At 35.1% G+C, this 18,331-nt stretch overlaps 1 protein-coding gene across 3 annotated transcripts in view; it reads right to left on the bottom strand.

The window, feature by feature from the left end:
* LOC150085583 (phosphatase and actin regulator 2-like) overlaps positions 1-18,331 on the bottom strand; it is a 462,740-nt gene that overhangs the window by 32,782 nt on the left and 411,627 nt on the right. For 2 of the 3 annotated variants that reach the window (XM_090373361.1, XM_090373363.1), the window contains one exon: positions 17,749-17,825. The exons of the other annotated variant lie outside the window; for it this stretch is intronic. In XM_090373361.1, the coding sequence (XP_090229487.1) occupies positions 17,768-17,825 (58 nt within the window). In that variant the 3' untranslated portion in view covers positions 17,749-17,767. The remainder of the gene's footprint in view (positions 1-17,748; positions 17,826-18,331) is intronic. 3 annotated transcript variants of the gene reach the window in all.

Raw genomic sequence — 18,331 nt, 5'->3', positions numbered from 1 at the left:
GCTTTTCAGTGTAACAAAATTTCATTATAACAAATATATTTTGGCCCACACAACTTCATTATACTGATATTTCACTGTATACAGATGATCAGAGCTGGCCTGTGAGGCCTGGTGCAACTATTTTGAATATATTCAAAATAGTTACACCAAATTTTTGGAATGTGGAGAAATAACAACATTCTGAAAATCTTAAATAATGGCTGAAAAGAAAGTCTAGCTAAAACCTAACACTTACTTTTGGGCTGAACACTAAATCAGAGAGGGAAAAAAAAAAAAAAAAAGCAACAAATCATTAATTCTAATGGCCCAGCATGTCTTTACTTTTTACATCAGATAGCATGTTGTGCTGTAAAGCTTATATGACTTACAGTACTTGATTTGGCACTGAATGCTTATATGCATTGCATCGAATATGTTTTAAATCTTGACCTTGCTTGCTTAATCAACTGAACACCTGTCACACTGTATATATATATATATATATATATATACTTAATATAAAATATTAATTACAAATATTAATACAAGGCATTTGAAAAGTTTGTGATTTGATTATGAAGACTTTATTTGAGAGGCTGATACCATGTTACTTTTCAACACAACGCCCTTTGGAGTCAATATATTTTTGCCACTGATTCTGCAATGTGTTGATTCCAGCTGCAAAGCAAGTTTTCTCTTGGGCCTCCAGGAAAATGCATCTCTGCAGCAATGACATCACTGTTGATGGGAAAATGGATGCCAGCCACCAGACATTTTTTTCAAATTTGGAAATAGAAAAGTCTGATAGTGCTAGATCTGAAGAATATGGGGGATGATCCAAGATTTCAAAGCCACACTCATGCAGTAAAGCCATAGCAATTATAGACATGTGAGCAGGCATGCTGTCCTAGTGGAATTAGACCCTGTTTCAGAGGGTTCCACCCCCCCAGCATTTGTCTTTGATGTTTCCATGCAAACACATCACAAGGTCAACAGAATGCCCTTGTGACTGTCTGGCTCTTCTGAAGGTAATCCACTAGCAATACTTCATCAGCATCCCAAAAAACCAATGCCATCAACTTGCCAGCACAAGGAATCGTGGCTTTCTCTGGGGGGGGGGGGGGGAAGATCTGGTTTCTACTGTTTTGGACTGCTCCTTTGTCTCTGGCTGAAAGTGATAAATCTGTATCTCATCCGTGATCATAAACCTTCTAGGGAAATTTGCTGGATCTGTTTGAAAACAATGCAAATTTTCATTTTACTTAAAACACGTGTGTTTTTGATTTGTTTTCAACAACTTTGGGACCCATCATGCTGACACATTTTTCTTAGTGAGAACCTCTGTTGATATGTGATACAGACATTCAGCTGAAATGCCCAAGATGCTGGCAATGCACTAAACTGTCACTTTCAAACACTCATCAGCAGATCATGCACACTGCCAACAACTTCAGTGATGGACATTGTAGGTCTTCCACAGCTGGGTCATCTTCCAGCTGTGGAAGACCTACATGAGACTGTCTCTCCCTCATTTAAATTCTGCTGCCTATTTCTTAACCATGGATTATGAAGGGGCATCCGCCCCCCAATGTTGTAACTATATTCTCACGAACTGCCTTTGTAAATTAAAAAAGGATGTTACTGAAACTGCAGTAAACTTGGTGAGTTAATATTTCAAGTGTTATACATTAAGTACAGAAATTTTTAACACTGTACCACCACCCTTTCATACTCAAAGCCAAACTTTTCAATCCCCTACCTCCTTACAATTCACATTTAATACTATTACAGCAAACTGTTTAAAATACAGCAACCTCAGGGATTGAGAAGTGCCAGATTTTAGAGATGTTTATCTAGTAGTTGAGAAGTTTTAGGGAAGCATGTTTCAATAAATATTAAACACAAACAAGTGAACTCGTTTATTTACATCCCAAAACATTTATATTGTCTATCTTGTCCTTCCATCTGTTTTTGTGGACAGCAGGATTTAAATTGACTGGATAATGCAATGGCCTTAAATCTCATAGCAGAATAAAGCTATCTTTGCAACAAGTTGATCTGGTATTAAACTACTTTCAATAGATAACTTTAAGCATATTATAGCTCTGAAAACTGATTTTGTATGTTTCAGGCAGCTCACATCAAACAATTTCTCCAGAACTGTCTGCCTGCATGTTGTAACGAGAGCACCTGCTATTTAATGAGGAATCACTAACGTTACTGCTGAAACAGGTTGTCACAGCAGTCATCTTTTAAGCAAATGGCAATTAACTTTTTTTGGAGAGGCCATCTGTTTGAAGGTAGTGCAATACCAGGACAACTCATTGCAGAGACAAGTTTGTTCTACTATGAGGATTAAGACATTGCATTATCTGTTTAAATCTTGCTGGTCACAAAACAGATTAGAGGTCAAGATTTTTAGACAAATACAATCATAGCAACGAGTACCAGATTGTTTTCTGAATATTTCTGAATTGTAAAATGCTGATGTTTTTGTAAAATGTACTGGATTTTAACCAAAATGACAGATTTTCAAGGATGTTTACTGTATTTTTTGAATTTGATAGTACTATATTAATATTATTATAATATATAACATGAATAAAGCTTGTTTAACTAATATATGGTATGAATATATGTTCAAAAAATATATCAATAAATAAATAATTTCCAAATCCTAATTAATAAGAAATAAGGTTTTGCTATAATATTTTAATAATTTATATTTTATTCAATAAAATATTTTGTAGCCAGAAAGATCTAAAGAGGTGTATGACTCAAATATATAATTAATGTAAGAATAACACTTACATTGCACTGAAATTACCTTCAAGTTTCATTGGTGCAAAATCTCATATTACACAGTAGCACATTTATATACAGGCGCAGAATCAAAATATCAAAGTGATACATTTTCATAAATGTATTAGTCTGAGCAATAAGTGATCCTGAGATTCCACAGCACCTTAGGTCCCCACATCTATTACAGGCAGTTGCAATTAATTTATAACATGCAGGAAAGTTCATAAGTTGTGCAACTGTCTATCAGAGAGAAAGATTAATGATCATCAATAATTGGCAATGAAAAGTTAATTTGCTTAGTAGTTTTTACATGAGGCAATAAATTAACCTAGTGCAAATTTCATATTAAAGAAATATCAATGTTGTTTGTAAACAACATCGATACATCTAATCGTTTTGTATCTGACCAGGAAAAAAGGAAATATCAAAAGCAGCAGTCATAAAATAATATCTTATGCAATCAATTGTATGCGCTGATGTTGTTCCTCACGCACTGCTTGTAAATAAGTTCCATTGCAAAGTGTGAGGCATGGTGTGGTTGCACCTGTTGCATATGCCTAATGCTGGCTCCATGGATGATTACATAAACTAGGATGCACAATAATAATGAAATTTTTTTAAAACTAGGTAAACAACAGATTACAAATTAGCATTTATTGCACAAAAAAAAAAAAAAAAAAGTTGCTTTAAAATCAAGAAATACCAAACCCATAAATAATAAATAGAGTATTAATGTTGTCTACACTGTTGTCTATGGCAAAATTGCCCATAGTAAAATATGTACCTGTTTGTCTGAAAAAAAAAAAAAAAAAAGTATTGTTTTGTAGGTTATGCAAACTCATTTTCCACCCGGCACAAACACAAAAAACAAAATATGTGTGCTCTCGCATACATTTATATTCATCGCACACGCCTAGCGAATCATACAGCGCATGTGTCAAATTCACATACCAAGCATATAAGGCTTGATGTTCAGCATCCGTGAACACAGTAACAGCCTCTGTCATGGGCAAAGCAGGCAACCTATCAGACCTGGAAAAAGGCATGATCATTGGCTATTGGGCCAGGGGTGCCAGCATTTCCAAAACAGCGGACTTTGTGAAATGCTCACATGCTGCTTTTCAGTGTAACAAAATTTCATTATAACAAATATATTTTGGCCCACACAACTTCATTATACTGATATTTCACTGTATACAGATGATCAGAGCTGGCCTGTGAGGCCTGGTGCAACTATTTTGAATATATTCAAAATAGTTACACCAAATTTTTGGAATGTGGAGAAATAACAACATTCTGAAAATCTTAAATAATGGCTGAAAAGAAAGTCTAGCTAAAACCTAACACTTACTTTTGGGCTGAACACTAAATCAGAGAGGGAAAAAAAAAAAAAAAAAGCAACAAATCATTAATTCTAATGGCCCAGCATGTCTTTACTTTTTACATCAGATAGCATGTTGTGCTGTAAAGCTTATATGACTTACAGTACTTGATTTGGCACTGAATGCTTATATGCATTGCATCGAATATGTTTTAAATCTTGACCTTGCTTGCTTCGGAATGCCTTCAAAACGGCATTCCGAAGTTTGCCGGGGTTTAATTTAAATCAAAAAATTTCAGGAATAAAACAACTAACACTGGCCACATCACATAATATTGTTAAGCTTTCCTTAAAATCTTGATATTCGAATAAACAAGAATACTTTTCCCAGGTTAGGAAGCTTCGCGATAAATGAAAAAATTATCTACATCCGAATGATTGGTCTGTATTGAAGACCTCCATAGATTTGTGATGAGAAGCACAGGCCTCAGAAATAAAAAACAGACATGTTAATAAATTGCAAACATTATCGGATAGGTTAAGACACGTTCATCCAAATTCTAACCCATTGTCGCGGGCTTGCGACCAAATACATACGAGGTGGGTGACACCCCCCCCCCCACAGACACACAACGTACTACCACAGAATACGTCAGCTAGTTCATGAACACCCCCTCACCCAGTATTCAACGAACCGACATATCAACAGGTTACAAATCTTTCCTCGTGTACGTTATCGCAGGACCAGATTTCACTTTCATCCAATGGACTAAATTATAATTTACCACCTCAAAAACTGCCTAAAAAACAATGCGTAATTGATATTGAATTTCGCTATGTTCCACAAAAAGATTTATTTATTGACAAAGTTAACCAAGTAATGAATAACATAAAAGAAACGCGACTTCCTAAATTGAATACACGTGACAGTTCAGCTTTACGAGAACTTCGGGAAAATAAAGACATTATTATACAGAGGGCAGATAAAGGAGATACAGTGGTAATACTAGATAAACCTGATTATATTAATAAGTTAGATTCAGTTGTTTCAGATACCTCCACTTACCTTGAAGTAGACCCAGCACTGTTTATCAATTTGGTCAATCAATACAATAAAACGTTAACCACGCATCGAAAAAACGACTACAGTAAACCCCTGCGAATAGTGGGGGTTACGTTCCTGAGAAATGCCGCGAATACCGAAAACGCAAATACTGAGTTATGGCTCTCATAATAATAAAGGGGTTCCGTTCCAAAGTATATAAGAAAAACTAGTCTAAAATTTTGTCAACGTATGTATTATATGTACCTTCATAATATTACTATGTACATAGACAGTACATAGTGAAATGCAAGCTTATGGCATCGAAATGAAAATAAGAAACAATTTAATATTAAATGTAATATTTATTAGAAATTTCAAACAAATCTTTCAAACCAGCGCCTTTGCTAGCTAAAAAACTTATCCCGCCAGTGCTATCATCAGTTTCGCTAAAGTGTTGATAAAGGAGTTTTGCCTTTTCACGAATGATGAGTGAACTTAACGGAATTTTATTTTGAGTTCGTTCTTCTATCCACAGATTTAAAGCTTTTTCCATTTTTTCTAATTTAACATCACGAGTTACAGAACAAATTTTTGAAGCAATTAGTGCGTTTTCACGGAGACTACAGCGGATTATTTCTTCCGATTTCTTGATTGATCGTACCGTTGACTGATTGATTTTATAATGTTTTGCCACTGAGGCGACACTTTCACCATTAGAAATTTTGTCTAATAACTCAATTTTATTCGCTAATGTCATCACCTTCTTTGATCTTTTCACATTTCCCTTGTTATTCATAGCCATATTTTTGTACGGGTTAGAAAGAACTTGTCCACAATAAAGTCACTTTCTTCCATTAACACACTCGAAAAAGTCTGTTTTACACTTCAAAACGATAGATTTATCACTTTTGTAAGCATATCAATTTATAAATTTATAAGCATATAAATTATAAGCAAACGACGAAACCTTCCATGACAAGCGCATAACACATACTGAACAAGGATTAGCGAGAAACATCCACGCTCAAGATTTTGTCACCCCTCTCCCCCCCACCCACTGAGCACTGTTTTGACCGGGAAAGATAATTTTAGCCACGCCCATGTTTTTTTATGGCGAAAAATGTTCACGGCACTTTAAATTTCACATTTTTTTAGGTTTCATTTTATATTAAATCAGCGACCGCGAATAGCGGTAGTTTACTGTACATTACCATGGCCCAGTTAAAGGAATTGAAGGCCAGAACATACAACATTCCTGCACTTTTCAGTGAGATAAAATTACACAAGACTGGATTTACTATTCGACCTATTGTTTCCTACAGGAACTCGGCATTTTCATCCTTAGCCACACATGTATATAGCATTATAAAACCCTTTAGACAGGTAATACAATTTGAGATTAAGAACTACAATACATTATTTAATAATCTTAAAGACTGTAGATTTGGCGACAATTGCAATTTATTCTCACTAGACGTTAACTCATTATATACGAATGTAAACATTGAATACACATTAGATATTATTTGGGATATGTTAAATAAAAACTCGATACCAATTAATTATACGAAGTTACCTATTAAGGAAATTTTTCACTTAATTAAACTGTTAGTTGAGGCCAACTATATCACTTTTCGAGATAAGGTGTTACAAACAAATTTTTGGATTGCCAATGGGTTTGAGCCTGAGCAGCTTAATGTCAGAGATCTATCTCAACGATTGAGCATACGCATTTGACACCTTTTCGACCCCATATCACATACTATGGGAGGTATTTAGATGTTCTAATTATTACTGATATTAGTACTGTCCAAGACATTTTACATTCATTTAATAATATTCATTCTAGACTCAAATTTACATTGGAAAGGGAGGATACGGATACAAAGTCATTAAACTTTCTAAATTTCACACTTACTCGGGACTCGAATAAAATCCAATTTAGCATCTATCAAAAACCTACAAACACCGGTATGCTTCTACATTATAATAGCTATCACCCATTTACCTACAAAAGATCGATTATCTTTAATCAATTTCTCAATGCCTATAAATATTCAACGACAGAATCTGTTTTGGGCTCAGAAATACAAATATTAACTAGCAGGTTCTTAAACAGGGGTTATCTCCTTGCCACAATAAACTGAATTAGGGTACAGGCTAAGGATAGGATACAAAATACTACACCAACCAACAATAGTAATATCAAAAAATACTTTATTTCTGTCCCATATGTTGAACAGTGGCACAAACAGCTTAATAAAAGATACGCGTTTCTTTTATTAAGCTGTTTGTGCCACTTTTCTTTTATTAAGCTGTTTCTTTTATTAAGATTCTTTAAAGATACCGAATTTAAAATTGTGGCCAGGCCAATACAGAAATTACATACTATACTGAACAATCGCTCGATTCTTTCCGCGTTTGCAACAAAAATTATGATCTGGTATACAACATTTCTTGCGGTAATTGCGACTCGTCTTACCAAGGTTCGATGCGATTTTCTCAGAATATTTGTGTAAATCAACATGAAGCCTCAGTTCATGCTTCTCGGTCAGCAGCATCAGAAATAGCCTTTCATGCCATTAACAAAACACATACTTTTTTTATTTAACGAGGCCAAAATACTTAATGATTATTAAAATACTTAAAAAAACGTTATTATATGCAACTATCAATTGCAGAAACCGTAGAAATTAAATTACACTAGAATTCTGTTAATGTTCAGCGACCATATTTTATCTCCGATACGTGGACCTTGACACGCATTCGTGAAGACAAATAATTACTATTTAAGTTTCAGGTTCAACCATATTTGGTAATTTTCATTCCTGTGATCACGACATACAGTTGAAAAGTGTTATCAGCTTCAGGAAGGAAAATCATTTTGAATATTTTCGTTAGATTCTTTTTAATTTTTAATTGTGTTAAATTGGTTTTTAATTATTTATTTTTTACTATAATGTAAGTTTTCGATTTTTTCATTTTAATTTCTGGAGAGTAGCATATGGAAGTGCTCTACGTACTATATTGAGGTAAACTCTTATTATTTTATGAATATTAATATCAACGTAGAACGTATTGAGTATTACAGCTCTAATTCATACTATCTAATATTTAAAAATCTATAAATAGACTTTGTAGTGATAATTTAAAGCAATCTAAAATAAGTGACTATTGTATTTTAAATTATAATCATATTACAAAGTGTTACGTTTAATTAAGCTATATACATAAATATAAATTTATTTTGCTAACCTGTAGATAATATTCATCCCGTTTTCACATATCATTTAACTGATAATAAACTTTTGGTAATAAAGTGTAATTTCGTGCTTTGTATCTTTATTTTATATTCATCGATTTTTGCTTATTGGAATCGCTGTTTATTATAATCAAAATTCAATTTGCAAATGTGAGCACAATAACCGGTGCTTACTGTATTTTGTGTGTACTAGTAAAATTAACATTCAAGTAAAATAAGTTGGACAGATAATATGGTGTCACAGAACACAGCAGGGTCATCAATCTGTGCCGAGCAAGAACAACTTCTGTATGATTCCTGTGCAGACCAGACTGCCATGGTTAGCAGAAAGAGTGGAGTAGTAGATGCTCTTTGACTGGATCATGGTTCAAAGCCTCGCTGAAGTTGGGCCTCTTCTACCACAAGAATCTCACTTCTGAGTGTTCATAGGTTGAAGCACATGGCAAACACAATGCTTGAATCCTAGCTGTGAGCACTGGATTCCACTGCTAAATATGATTGACAATTGTATTCATGATTTACTATAAATTCTTCTGACTTGGTGGTCATGCAGGGGTATAAACAAGAAACATATACAGTGGATTTCGGTTATTTGGGCCACCGATTAATCGGGGCAGTCATTTATTTGGGGCAAATCTTAAAAAACAGAAGCCAATCGAGAAAATAGACAGGGTTTACTTCACTTAATTGGGACAGCATGCCTTTTAATCGGGGCAGGAGACCGCAGCACTGGAGATTACCCTACAATTGTCTCCAACGGTACCACGTGGTTCAGTCGAAATTCTGGAGGTCACAACCATAAAACAATAAAAACAATTAGCAGTCACCTGTTTATTGGGCTTTTCTGTTAGTGAAATTATCATAAACGGACAGTAAACTCAATCTTACTGAATTTGCGATAATACCGACAGCTGGAATTCTGTGGGTTATTATGGTGAAATGTGTTTACACTTCCATGGAATCTTCAATCATATAAAAAAATTAATTTTCAGGTCTTCTCTTCATTCCTATTTTTAAAGCTTTGTAACTCGTTACTCCGTTCTCACTTGCGTGTATTGTGTTACTTGCAATTTGTGTGCCATTTTTTGTTATTGATTGCATATCTTTTTACTGTTTTAAATTTTAACCCCCACCCACAAATATCAGTGAACAGAAATGTCAACTAGTTTAGTTAGTATGTACCTATTACAGTACGTATTAATTATTCTGATTATCATGTATATTCTTCCGAATTTCACGTATCATTTAATTTTTTAATTGGTAAGGTAATAAAGGGTAAATTTGTGCTTAATATATCTTTACTTTTATAGCCTGTGAATAATATTCCTCCTATTTTCTCTAATTAGAATCGCTATTTCATAGAATTAAAATTTAATTCACAAACGTGATCACAACAACTGGCGCTTACTACACACCGTATAGTGAACGGTACTTTACTATGGTGAGTTCGTCGTAACGTGATTTGATTGTACAGTGAACTAATTGTAAAGGGGTACATTGTATTTTTAACTATTTACGTGAAACTTCAGACAATTGGGGTAGCCACTTAATCGGACCAAAAAGCACTAGTCCCGATGTGCCCCAAATAACCGGAATGGACTGTAATTTGTTGGTAGTCAGTCAAATGCCACGAACCTTCATATTGAGAATTTAGTTTATTATGTATTATTTCTTTGTAGTCCATATAGGGAATTGACAGGCTAAGTATATTTGTGACAATTGCAAATAAATTGCTAAATTTATTCACTTACAGTATCAACCAGATTGTTTCCACTAATCCCAATGTAGCTAGGGATCCAGTGGAAGCAGATGTGAAATTCAAATTTATAAATAAAAAAGTATCATCTATTGAACCCGAGACAGGACCAAGTGAGCTAAATATCTGATTGCTGATAAAGCTTATAACATGTGCTCAAAGGATCTTCATATATATAATACACAGGTGGCACTGGCAAGTTCTTGTGATTTCAGGCTAACTCTATGATATGAGAGACTGCAGTGTATATGCTGCATTTACAGGAATCTTCTTGGATGAAGGGCATGGAAAGACAGTAGCAGATCTCATAGATCTGACTTGGAGCCATCTGCATAAACTGGCAAGAAGTCAGAATAATCAGCTTTGTGCTGAATAGAGTTGAAGATAGATGGAAGGCAGAGTATCAGACTTTCCCCAGTTCTCAAGGGAGAAGTCATATTCTGGTATGTAAGCATTATAGGGTAGAAAGGGCTGTCTCGATGAACAAGCAACCTTATGTACTGTAATATATACATTTCTGAGGAGCTCCTGAGTGCAAATACCAAACGGGCATGATAGTCTGAGGTGCTTTCTACAATCTGCGAGACCACCCACCACAGACATCTATTCTTGTGACTCAAAAAAAAAAAAAAAAAGATGTCCATGGTGCATGGGTGGTCTGGCAGAGATTTCAGTTTGAGAAAGAACTGCTTCCATTTAAGCACCAAAGGTGGTTCACTTGCTTCATAAATCTCTGGATATGTTTTAAATGCTCCAATAGCAATATAGTATCCTGTTTCTAGTGGAGGCATACTGTTCAGACCCACAATCAAAGTTACACTGCACAAGCACATGATAGATGCGTAGGTAAGCTGCATTGGTCTGCACCCAATGAAGTAGAGAGAACATGGAGGATATTCACAGCTAATGAATATGTTTGAAGGAAGGTCAGCTTTTTATCAAATTAAAATCCCAAGAATTTTGTTTCTGGTACTACTGGAGTAAGGATTTTGTCCAAGCACCAATTTAGGTTCAGGATGAATATAATGCTCATGACAAATAAGTATACAAATTGTCTCTTGTGGGGAGAACCTGAATCCATTAGCCAATTTCCAGGAATTGAGGATGGTCAGTGGCTCGTTGCAATTGTCTTTAAATGGCCCTCACATGCTGCACAGCTGATAAAATATGCTAAAGTCACCAATATAGACAAAAATATAAGATAAAGATAAAAAGGTTACTTCCTTGTTTTAATAAAAAAAAGAGGTAGTGCCCCACCCCAGTTGCTCTCATTTTAGGAAAGCATCTAGGATGGATATTTCCAGTCTAATTGAGTTCAAAGTGGACCCATTCCTTTGGAAGCCACACTGAAATCTTGGATGTCATTTGCTTCATTTTCTTTCTCATCCAAAACCATATAAGATGAGCATTCCATTCTCTTCAAGATTTTGCACAAAGAGCTAATAATAGGATGACAGTTAGTTGGAATTTAGGATTGTTTCTTGGTTTGGCAAAGGTAAGGATGGTTATGCTATGCCAGGAGTCCAGAAGCCTCCTCAAGAGAGATACTGCTATACAGAAGGAGCAAGCAATCCAAAGATTTAAGTGAAAGGCATTTAATCATTTTATAATGGATGTCAACTGCTATAACGGAAGGCCTGATGTAGCTGATTGGTCAGGAGTGAGAGTGCAGTAGAACATGCTCTTTGAGCAGACTGTGGTTCAAGCCCATGACTGCTAAATACCATTAGCAATTGTATTTGTGATTTATAGTAAAAATCTCTGATCCAGTGAGATAAACCAGAATACTTGCCTTAGTAACAATTAGCTGCTTTTAACAATTAACTCTTGTGTAGCTATAATATCCTTTGATACAAAATTAAATGTGTTTCTCATTGTATTTCAGGAAGAAGAACTCTTGGGAGTAAGGTGATTCTACAATAGCAGATCCATTATATTCCAGGATCAACGAAGGATGAGATATGTATTTTTCCTTCATTTTCTGGATTTTGTTCCAGACCACCTCAGTGCTAGTCAACTGGGTAATAAAAATGTAAAGCAGATCCAAGTTTATTTTTGGCTCTGACAACGAACATTGCATGCTTTAGCACAGAGGTTCCCAAACTTTCTCGGTTCATGGCACCCTTAGTGTCCCAGTAATTTTTTCACGGCACCCCCCAGGCCAAAAGAAATACCTAACACGGTAGTTTTCGACCTTTTAATATATACCTATCTAATAATTTTATTCTTTATATAGAGGTAACTAAATAAAGATCGCCACAAAATTAAAGAGATACGGTAAAATGAATACCGTACACCTTTTTATAATGAAATAAATATACAAATAAAAAAAAATAATAACTTTAAGTAACTTAACTCAAATTACATGGCACCCTAGTGTGCCGCAGCAACCCCACCACTTTAGCATATGCACATTTAAAGGTAAAGGCTATGAGGTTAGATTTGGTAGGATACCATCAGAATCCCTTCAACTTATTTTTTGGAAAACCTTCCTTCACATATATTTCCTATAAAGTACAATCTACAGAAATTCAAGTTTAATATCAACAGGTATTTTCTTCTTTTCACCCTTCACCCCATGCACAGTACTAAATATAGTAGGTTCTAATACTTTGTGTTTGGAGTTTTCATAATAAAAAAAAAAAAGTGAGTCTTTCTTGCATTCTATCATGGTTTTGGAAATGGTGAAAACCAGATGTTTTAGAAATTACAGTTTCAGATGCATGAACAATATTTTCTGCAACATACATCACTGATAGGCTCCTCACTGGCTATAGTAACGTCATATTTTGCCAGATACTGGATGGTATTGAAATGAGCCTGATTTATCTTCCACTGGGATAACCCAAAAGGAAGAAAGACTCCCACTAAGTAGGATAGTTATCAACAGGAAAGTGATTGCTTCCATACATGTTGTCTTCCATCTCCCAAATATGTGAAGGGAAGAGAGAAGTGGAGCAGGTAGAAAGATTAGTAGCAGAAACATACAGGTAAGCAAATGAAAAAGGTCATTGTCAGTAAGCATATATTCTTTGACATATTCTCTTCTATTTATGTCATAACTAATCCCCAGGGTGTTAATGTCCATTGAAATCACCGAGGAATAAGACGGGGGGGGGGGGACAACTGCAGATCTCATTTCAACCCTGTGGAACAGGGTTGAAATGAGATCTGTATTACAGTAACATTATGCAAGAAAGTGTTTGTGGAACCTTCAGTGTTTTTGGAGGAAACTTCATATCAGTATTTTGCTCTATCCATGACAATTCCGCTGTAGTAATTTAGCATTATTTGAGCTTGGATCTGTCAGTCGGCTTCCAAAATTCTGATGCTGTCCTGTGTCCAATTCATTCTCTGAAAGGGATTTGAACCCTGGATAATTCAGTACCTGCTTTACCTAGAATTTTTTTTTTTTTTTCCTTGTTACAGGGATACTTTTTTTTTTTTTTTTTTGTGGTTTTCATTTAGGAGTTAGAGGGGTGCAGTAGGAGGTATTGATATAGGAGTGAAAGCTGACTGGTCTTTCTGTTCAGGTTTTTGTGAACTCATTAAATAGCATACAATGAGAGTGTAAATGACTCCTCTAAGTGGAATGGAACAATCATTTTAGTTTGATGTTCCAATGGAACATCTCTCTCTCTGCAATCTTCCAAGAGTATGCAAGTTTGTTACTATTTATAGTTATCATGCTATTTTTTCTCCTGGTGTGATATGTTCAGCTCTGCATCTCTTTTTCCTCTTTCCACTGCTAGAATATTCAAGAAATAGAGAATGCTCTCCTTGACAGTTAATACATGTAAGTTTTTAAATAATAATTACTAAGACACATTTAGGGCTAAAGCCTCTAGCTGCGAGCGAATTTAGACTATGTATATATTAAGTGCAATAGCATCATTAATACACAGCCATTTCTGAATAAACAGAATATTTATAAGGCGGTATCGTTTTAAGTTATATCTCATATTGTGAATACCTTCACAACGAGTTGCCATGAAATTGCACTACTTCGAATAAGTAACGCTTCACCTAAGGAGAAAACTAATGTTACTTATTCTCAGATAGGTACCACCACCCAGATGGCACCGTTTCAGGGCTATTTTGTATTTGTGTGGGATAATAACTCAACTATCCAGTTGTCCCTATTAGACTTAGAAAAGCAAAAATGTGGAGGAAAAGAAACAGTGTAGAAGAATGAGAGGGACAGTAACTACTTCAACTCACACCACTCAAAAACTCGAACTCCTCGAATAGGCAACGCTTTCCCAGTGGAGAAGGCTGTTGTTACCAATTCTTGGAAACTTCGTTTCAGGGCTATCTGGCCCTTCTTCGGTGGGTGGGTAGTTGCCCAAGTGATGCAATGATGGCAAAACAGTTATGAAGTATAACTCTACAATATGAGAGATGCCTGATAGTGCTGATAGTGTATGATGTATTTAGACTAAGATGCATTTAGGGCTAAAGCTGCGAGCAAATTTAGACAATGTATATATTAAGTGCAATAGCCGATGCCGCCTTATAAATATTCTGTTTATTCAGAAATGGCTGTGTACTAATGATGCTACTGCACTTAATATATACATAGTCTAAATTCCCTCGCAACTTGAGGCTTTAGCCCTAAATGCATCTTAGTCTAAATACATCATACACCATCAGGCATCTCTCATATTGTGGAGTTATACTTCATAACAGTTTTGCCATCATTGCATCACTTCGGTACCTACCTACCCACTGAAGAAGGGCCAAGTAGCCCTGAAACGGCACCAGGGGGTGCCTGATGATGTCCGGAGTTTTCAAGAATAGGTAACAGCCTTCTCCACTGGGGAAGCGTTGCCTATTCGAGGAGTTTGAGTTTTTGAGTGGTGTGAGTTGAAGGAGTTACTGTCCCTTTCATTCTTCTACACTGTTTCTTTTCCTCTTCCACTCCTGCTATTACTTTCCCTCTACCTTTTTGCTTTTCTAAGTCTAATAGGGACAACTGGATAGTCGAGTTATTATCCCACACAAATATAAAATAGCCCTGAAACGGTGCCGTCTGGATGGTGGTACCTATCTGATAATAAGTAACATTAGTCTTCTCCTTAGGAGAAGTGTTACTTATTCGAAGTAGTGAAATATCATGGCAACTCGTTGTGAAGGTATTCACAATATGAGATATAACTTAAAACGATGCTGCCTTATAAATATTCTGTTTATTCAGAAATGACTGTGTATTAATGATGCTATTGCACTTAATATATACATAGTCTAATAATAACTACTGTAATTTTGTGATCTTTTGTACCACATCAAGTGTATGCAAAGGATATCAATGACAGGCCATTTGCAACTGTCCATATTTTTGACATTTAAAGCACCTCAGTGAATAAAGCCTTACCAGAAAGTGCAATTTGCCAGATGTAATTGAATTTGGAAATGTTGGCGAATTGAAAGTAAGGATTTCCTCTCCAGGTGCTTCAAAGAGACCCTATTCAGAGTCACATCTTAGGATGAGTTTAGAGCCTTATGGGACTGTTACAGTGATTGATATTCTACCAATTGAAGTAGCTCAGAGGAACTGTTCTGAGAACTTGCTTGCCACTTTTCACTGCAATGAGGATGTCTTCATAATGCAGCTGTTGGACAGATTTAGGGGAGCTTGCCAATCTTCCCACACCCTTCTGTATAAAGAAGGGTGGTATTTTCAAAATTGTTGGATCTGGCATATCTACAGTTCTTTTATCTCTTTGCTAAGTTGACTGTATCTGGTTCACCATCTGAGTCACAGAAGAATTTATATTATCGGGATTATTTATTTGACTACAGGCTTCTCACCCACCACAGAGGGGTGATTAACTAGGCTGATTAATCCTGGATAAGCCATCCCAGTGTCTCCTGTTTTCAAAACATGGGGCCAAAGTTGCATACTGAAGCTGGGCCTCCTCGACCACCAGAATTTTCTGAGTGTTCACAGGTTGCAGCACATAGCAAACACAATTAATTTCTATGCTATTTGCCTGAATCCTAGATGTGAGCACTGGATTCCAGTGACGCTATTCTGGAGGACTAGCAGCATCACTGGGCGGTCCCCTCATCATGTACAGGTTCCTACAAGGAGGGGTAATAACAGCAGGTATGAAGGTATTTTATGTCCAGATTTACTGATGACATAAATGTGGTCAGATAATTAAAAATAATAACAGTATGTGATTTCATTACTAAAATATTCAAATGATACAAAAAATGTCAGCTAAGGTACAACAGTTACATTTAGGTAATGGTAATTTTGTGTTTAACATGATCACCCCAACCTGATGTGTTTATACATCCTCCTCTTCGATGAAAAACCTGATATTTCTGTCAAGCAATTTCCACCAGACTGACTAATTTGGCCATAGTGAGAAGGAAGCCCAAAAATGACTGTCCAGAATGAGTCATTTTTGGGTCCTTCCCAGTCTAGAATGAGTCAAGCCCATTATTGTTGAACTTTATGCACTAAGGTCAGAGGTAACAGGGAGCTACGAACATGTTAAGGGTGGTTAATCATGAAATAGATCTGGGAATAATTATTTAATCTGTTATGAAGTTAATGTTAATCTGTTATCTGTTAATTATTTAATCTGTCTGTGCAGAAAGGCTGCTAAGCCATCAGATTGGGTTCTAGTAACAATATATAGCAACACTACCTGTAGAGAAAAAAAGAAGTGATTATCATTTTTTATAAAGAAATGATCAGGTCACATTCTGAGTACCATAGGTTTGAAAATTATAATTTTGGAAAGACACAGACCTACTGAAAGAGTAGAGGGAAGCACAATAAGGTTAGATAAAAGCAGTACAAAAGATTATTTTATAGAAAGAGAAATAGCTGCATGTTTAGAAAATGGCATCTGCATGAATCTGATTAAGGTACTTCAGGATCTGAAATGATTGAGTAAATTGAACTGAGGCTACCTGTTTCTCTTCAGGCCATACACAAGGGTAAAGATTTAAACAAAATAATAAATATAGCCTAGACATAAGAAAAATGGAATTGCTAATAGATAAATTTTCATCTAGCCTTATAGCAGTTGGAAGCTTATGTAAATTTAATGAGGATTTGGATAAACACTTCAATGAAACAGGTAAATGAATGAATGATTATGGGTAATACTAAATTCTGTTATGGCTGATGCTACACAAGTTATTTTTTCCTTTACATAATTTTCCCAATACCCTTGTTATAAGGGGTGGCATGCTAAGGAAATTACCTATTTAGTTATCAAAAGATGTGGTTGTAGGTATTCTTAGAGTTGAGTCTGAACAGCTGATAAACTTGAGTATGAGCTATAATACAAGCAACATGAACAATTATATCAAGAGAGAGAAAAAAAAAAAAAAAAAAAAAGATAGAGAGAGTGAATGGAGCAAGAGATAAATTAGGAAAAATTATTGTAGGCTTGTTTTATCAGGGAAAAATGATTAACCTGATGGCCAAGAATTAACCAATATGTTGCCTTTGCATAGCTGTAGAAAGCCATCCACAAAGAAAAATATGCAAGGGATTAAAAAAAAAAAAAAAAAAAAACAAACAAACAAAAAAAAAAAAAACAACGACAAAGCCTTACCATAACTACAGCAGAATAATCAGCAACAGCTGTCAAACAGAACTATCTCTATAACAGCACCCCAGTGCATAGTCCAGCTGAAATAAAATTAAATTAAAAATAAAAATAAAAAAGGAGAAATAAAAATGAAAATATCAAACAATATAAAAATACTAAACATAAAGGGTATTTTTATGATGGGAGGGAGATTAAAATTTAGATAGTATTCCAGCCTATGCAAATATCAAAATTAACAATTATGCAGGTTGGTAATATTATAAATGTAGATTTTAATTGTGAGGATTTAAATGTAAAAAGTGAAGGAAATTTTCTTTCTTTCTATTGATGTAAGTAATATTAAAGTTAAAAACAGAGCTATTAAAAAAATTAGATTGCTTTTTTTTTTTTTTTTTTTTTATGAGATCCTTATGAAACTCCAAAAGTGAACCAAAGTCTATAAAAATGTTAAATCTAAAACTATGGGGTACCAGAGTATCATGCAGATACTGATAAGCCAACATGTTCATATTACGCCTCCTTACAGGATAAAATTTTAGTATGCAATTTACTATGTCAATTTTAAGGTCCAAATAATCAACCTCAA

This window comes from Mastigoproctus giganteus, chromosome 5 (assembly GCF_048544385.1).
Source record: "Mastigoproctus giganteus isolate SK-2022 chromosome 5, ASM4854438v1, whole genome shotgun sequence".
In the NCBI taxonomy this organism is placed as follows: Eukaryota; Metazoa; Arthropoda; class Arachnida; order Uropygi; family Thelyphonidae; genus Mastigoproctus; species Mastigoproctus giganteus.
The sequence above is the reverse complement of the archived record's forward strand: the minus strand, read 5'-3'. Positions and strand labels throughout refer to the sequence as shown.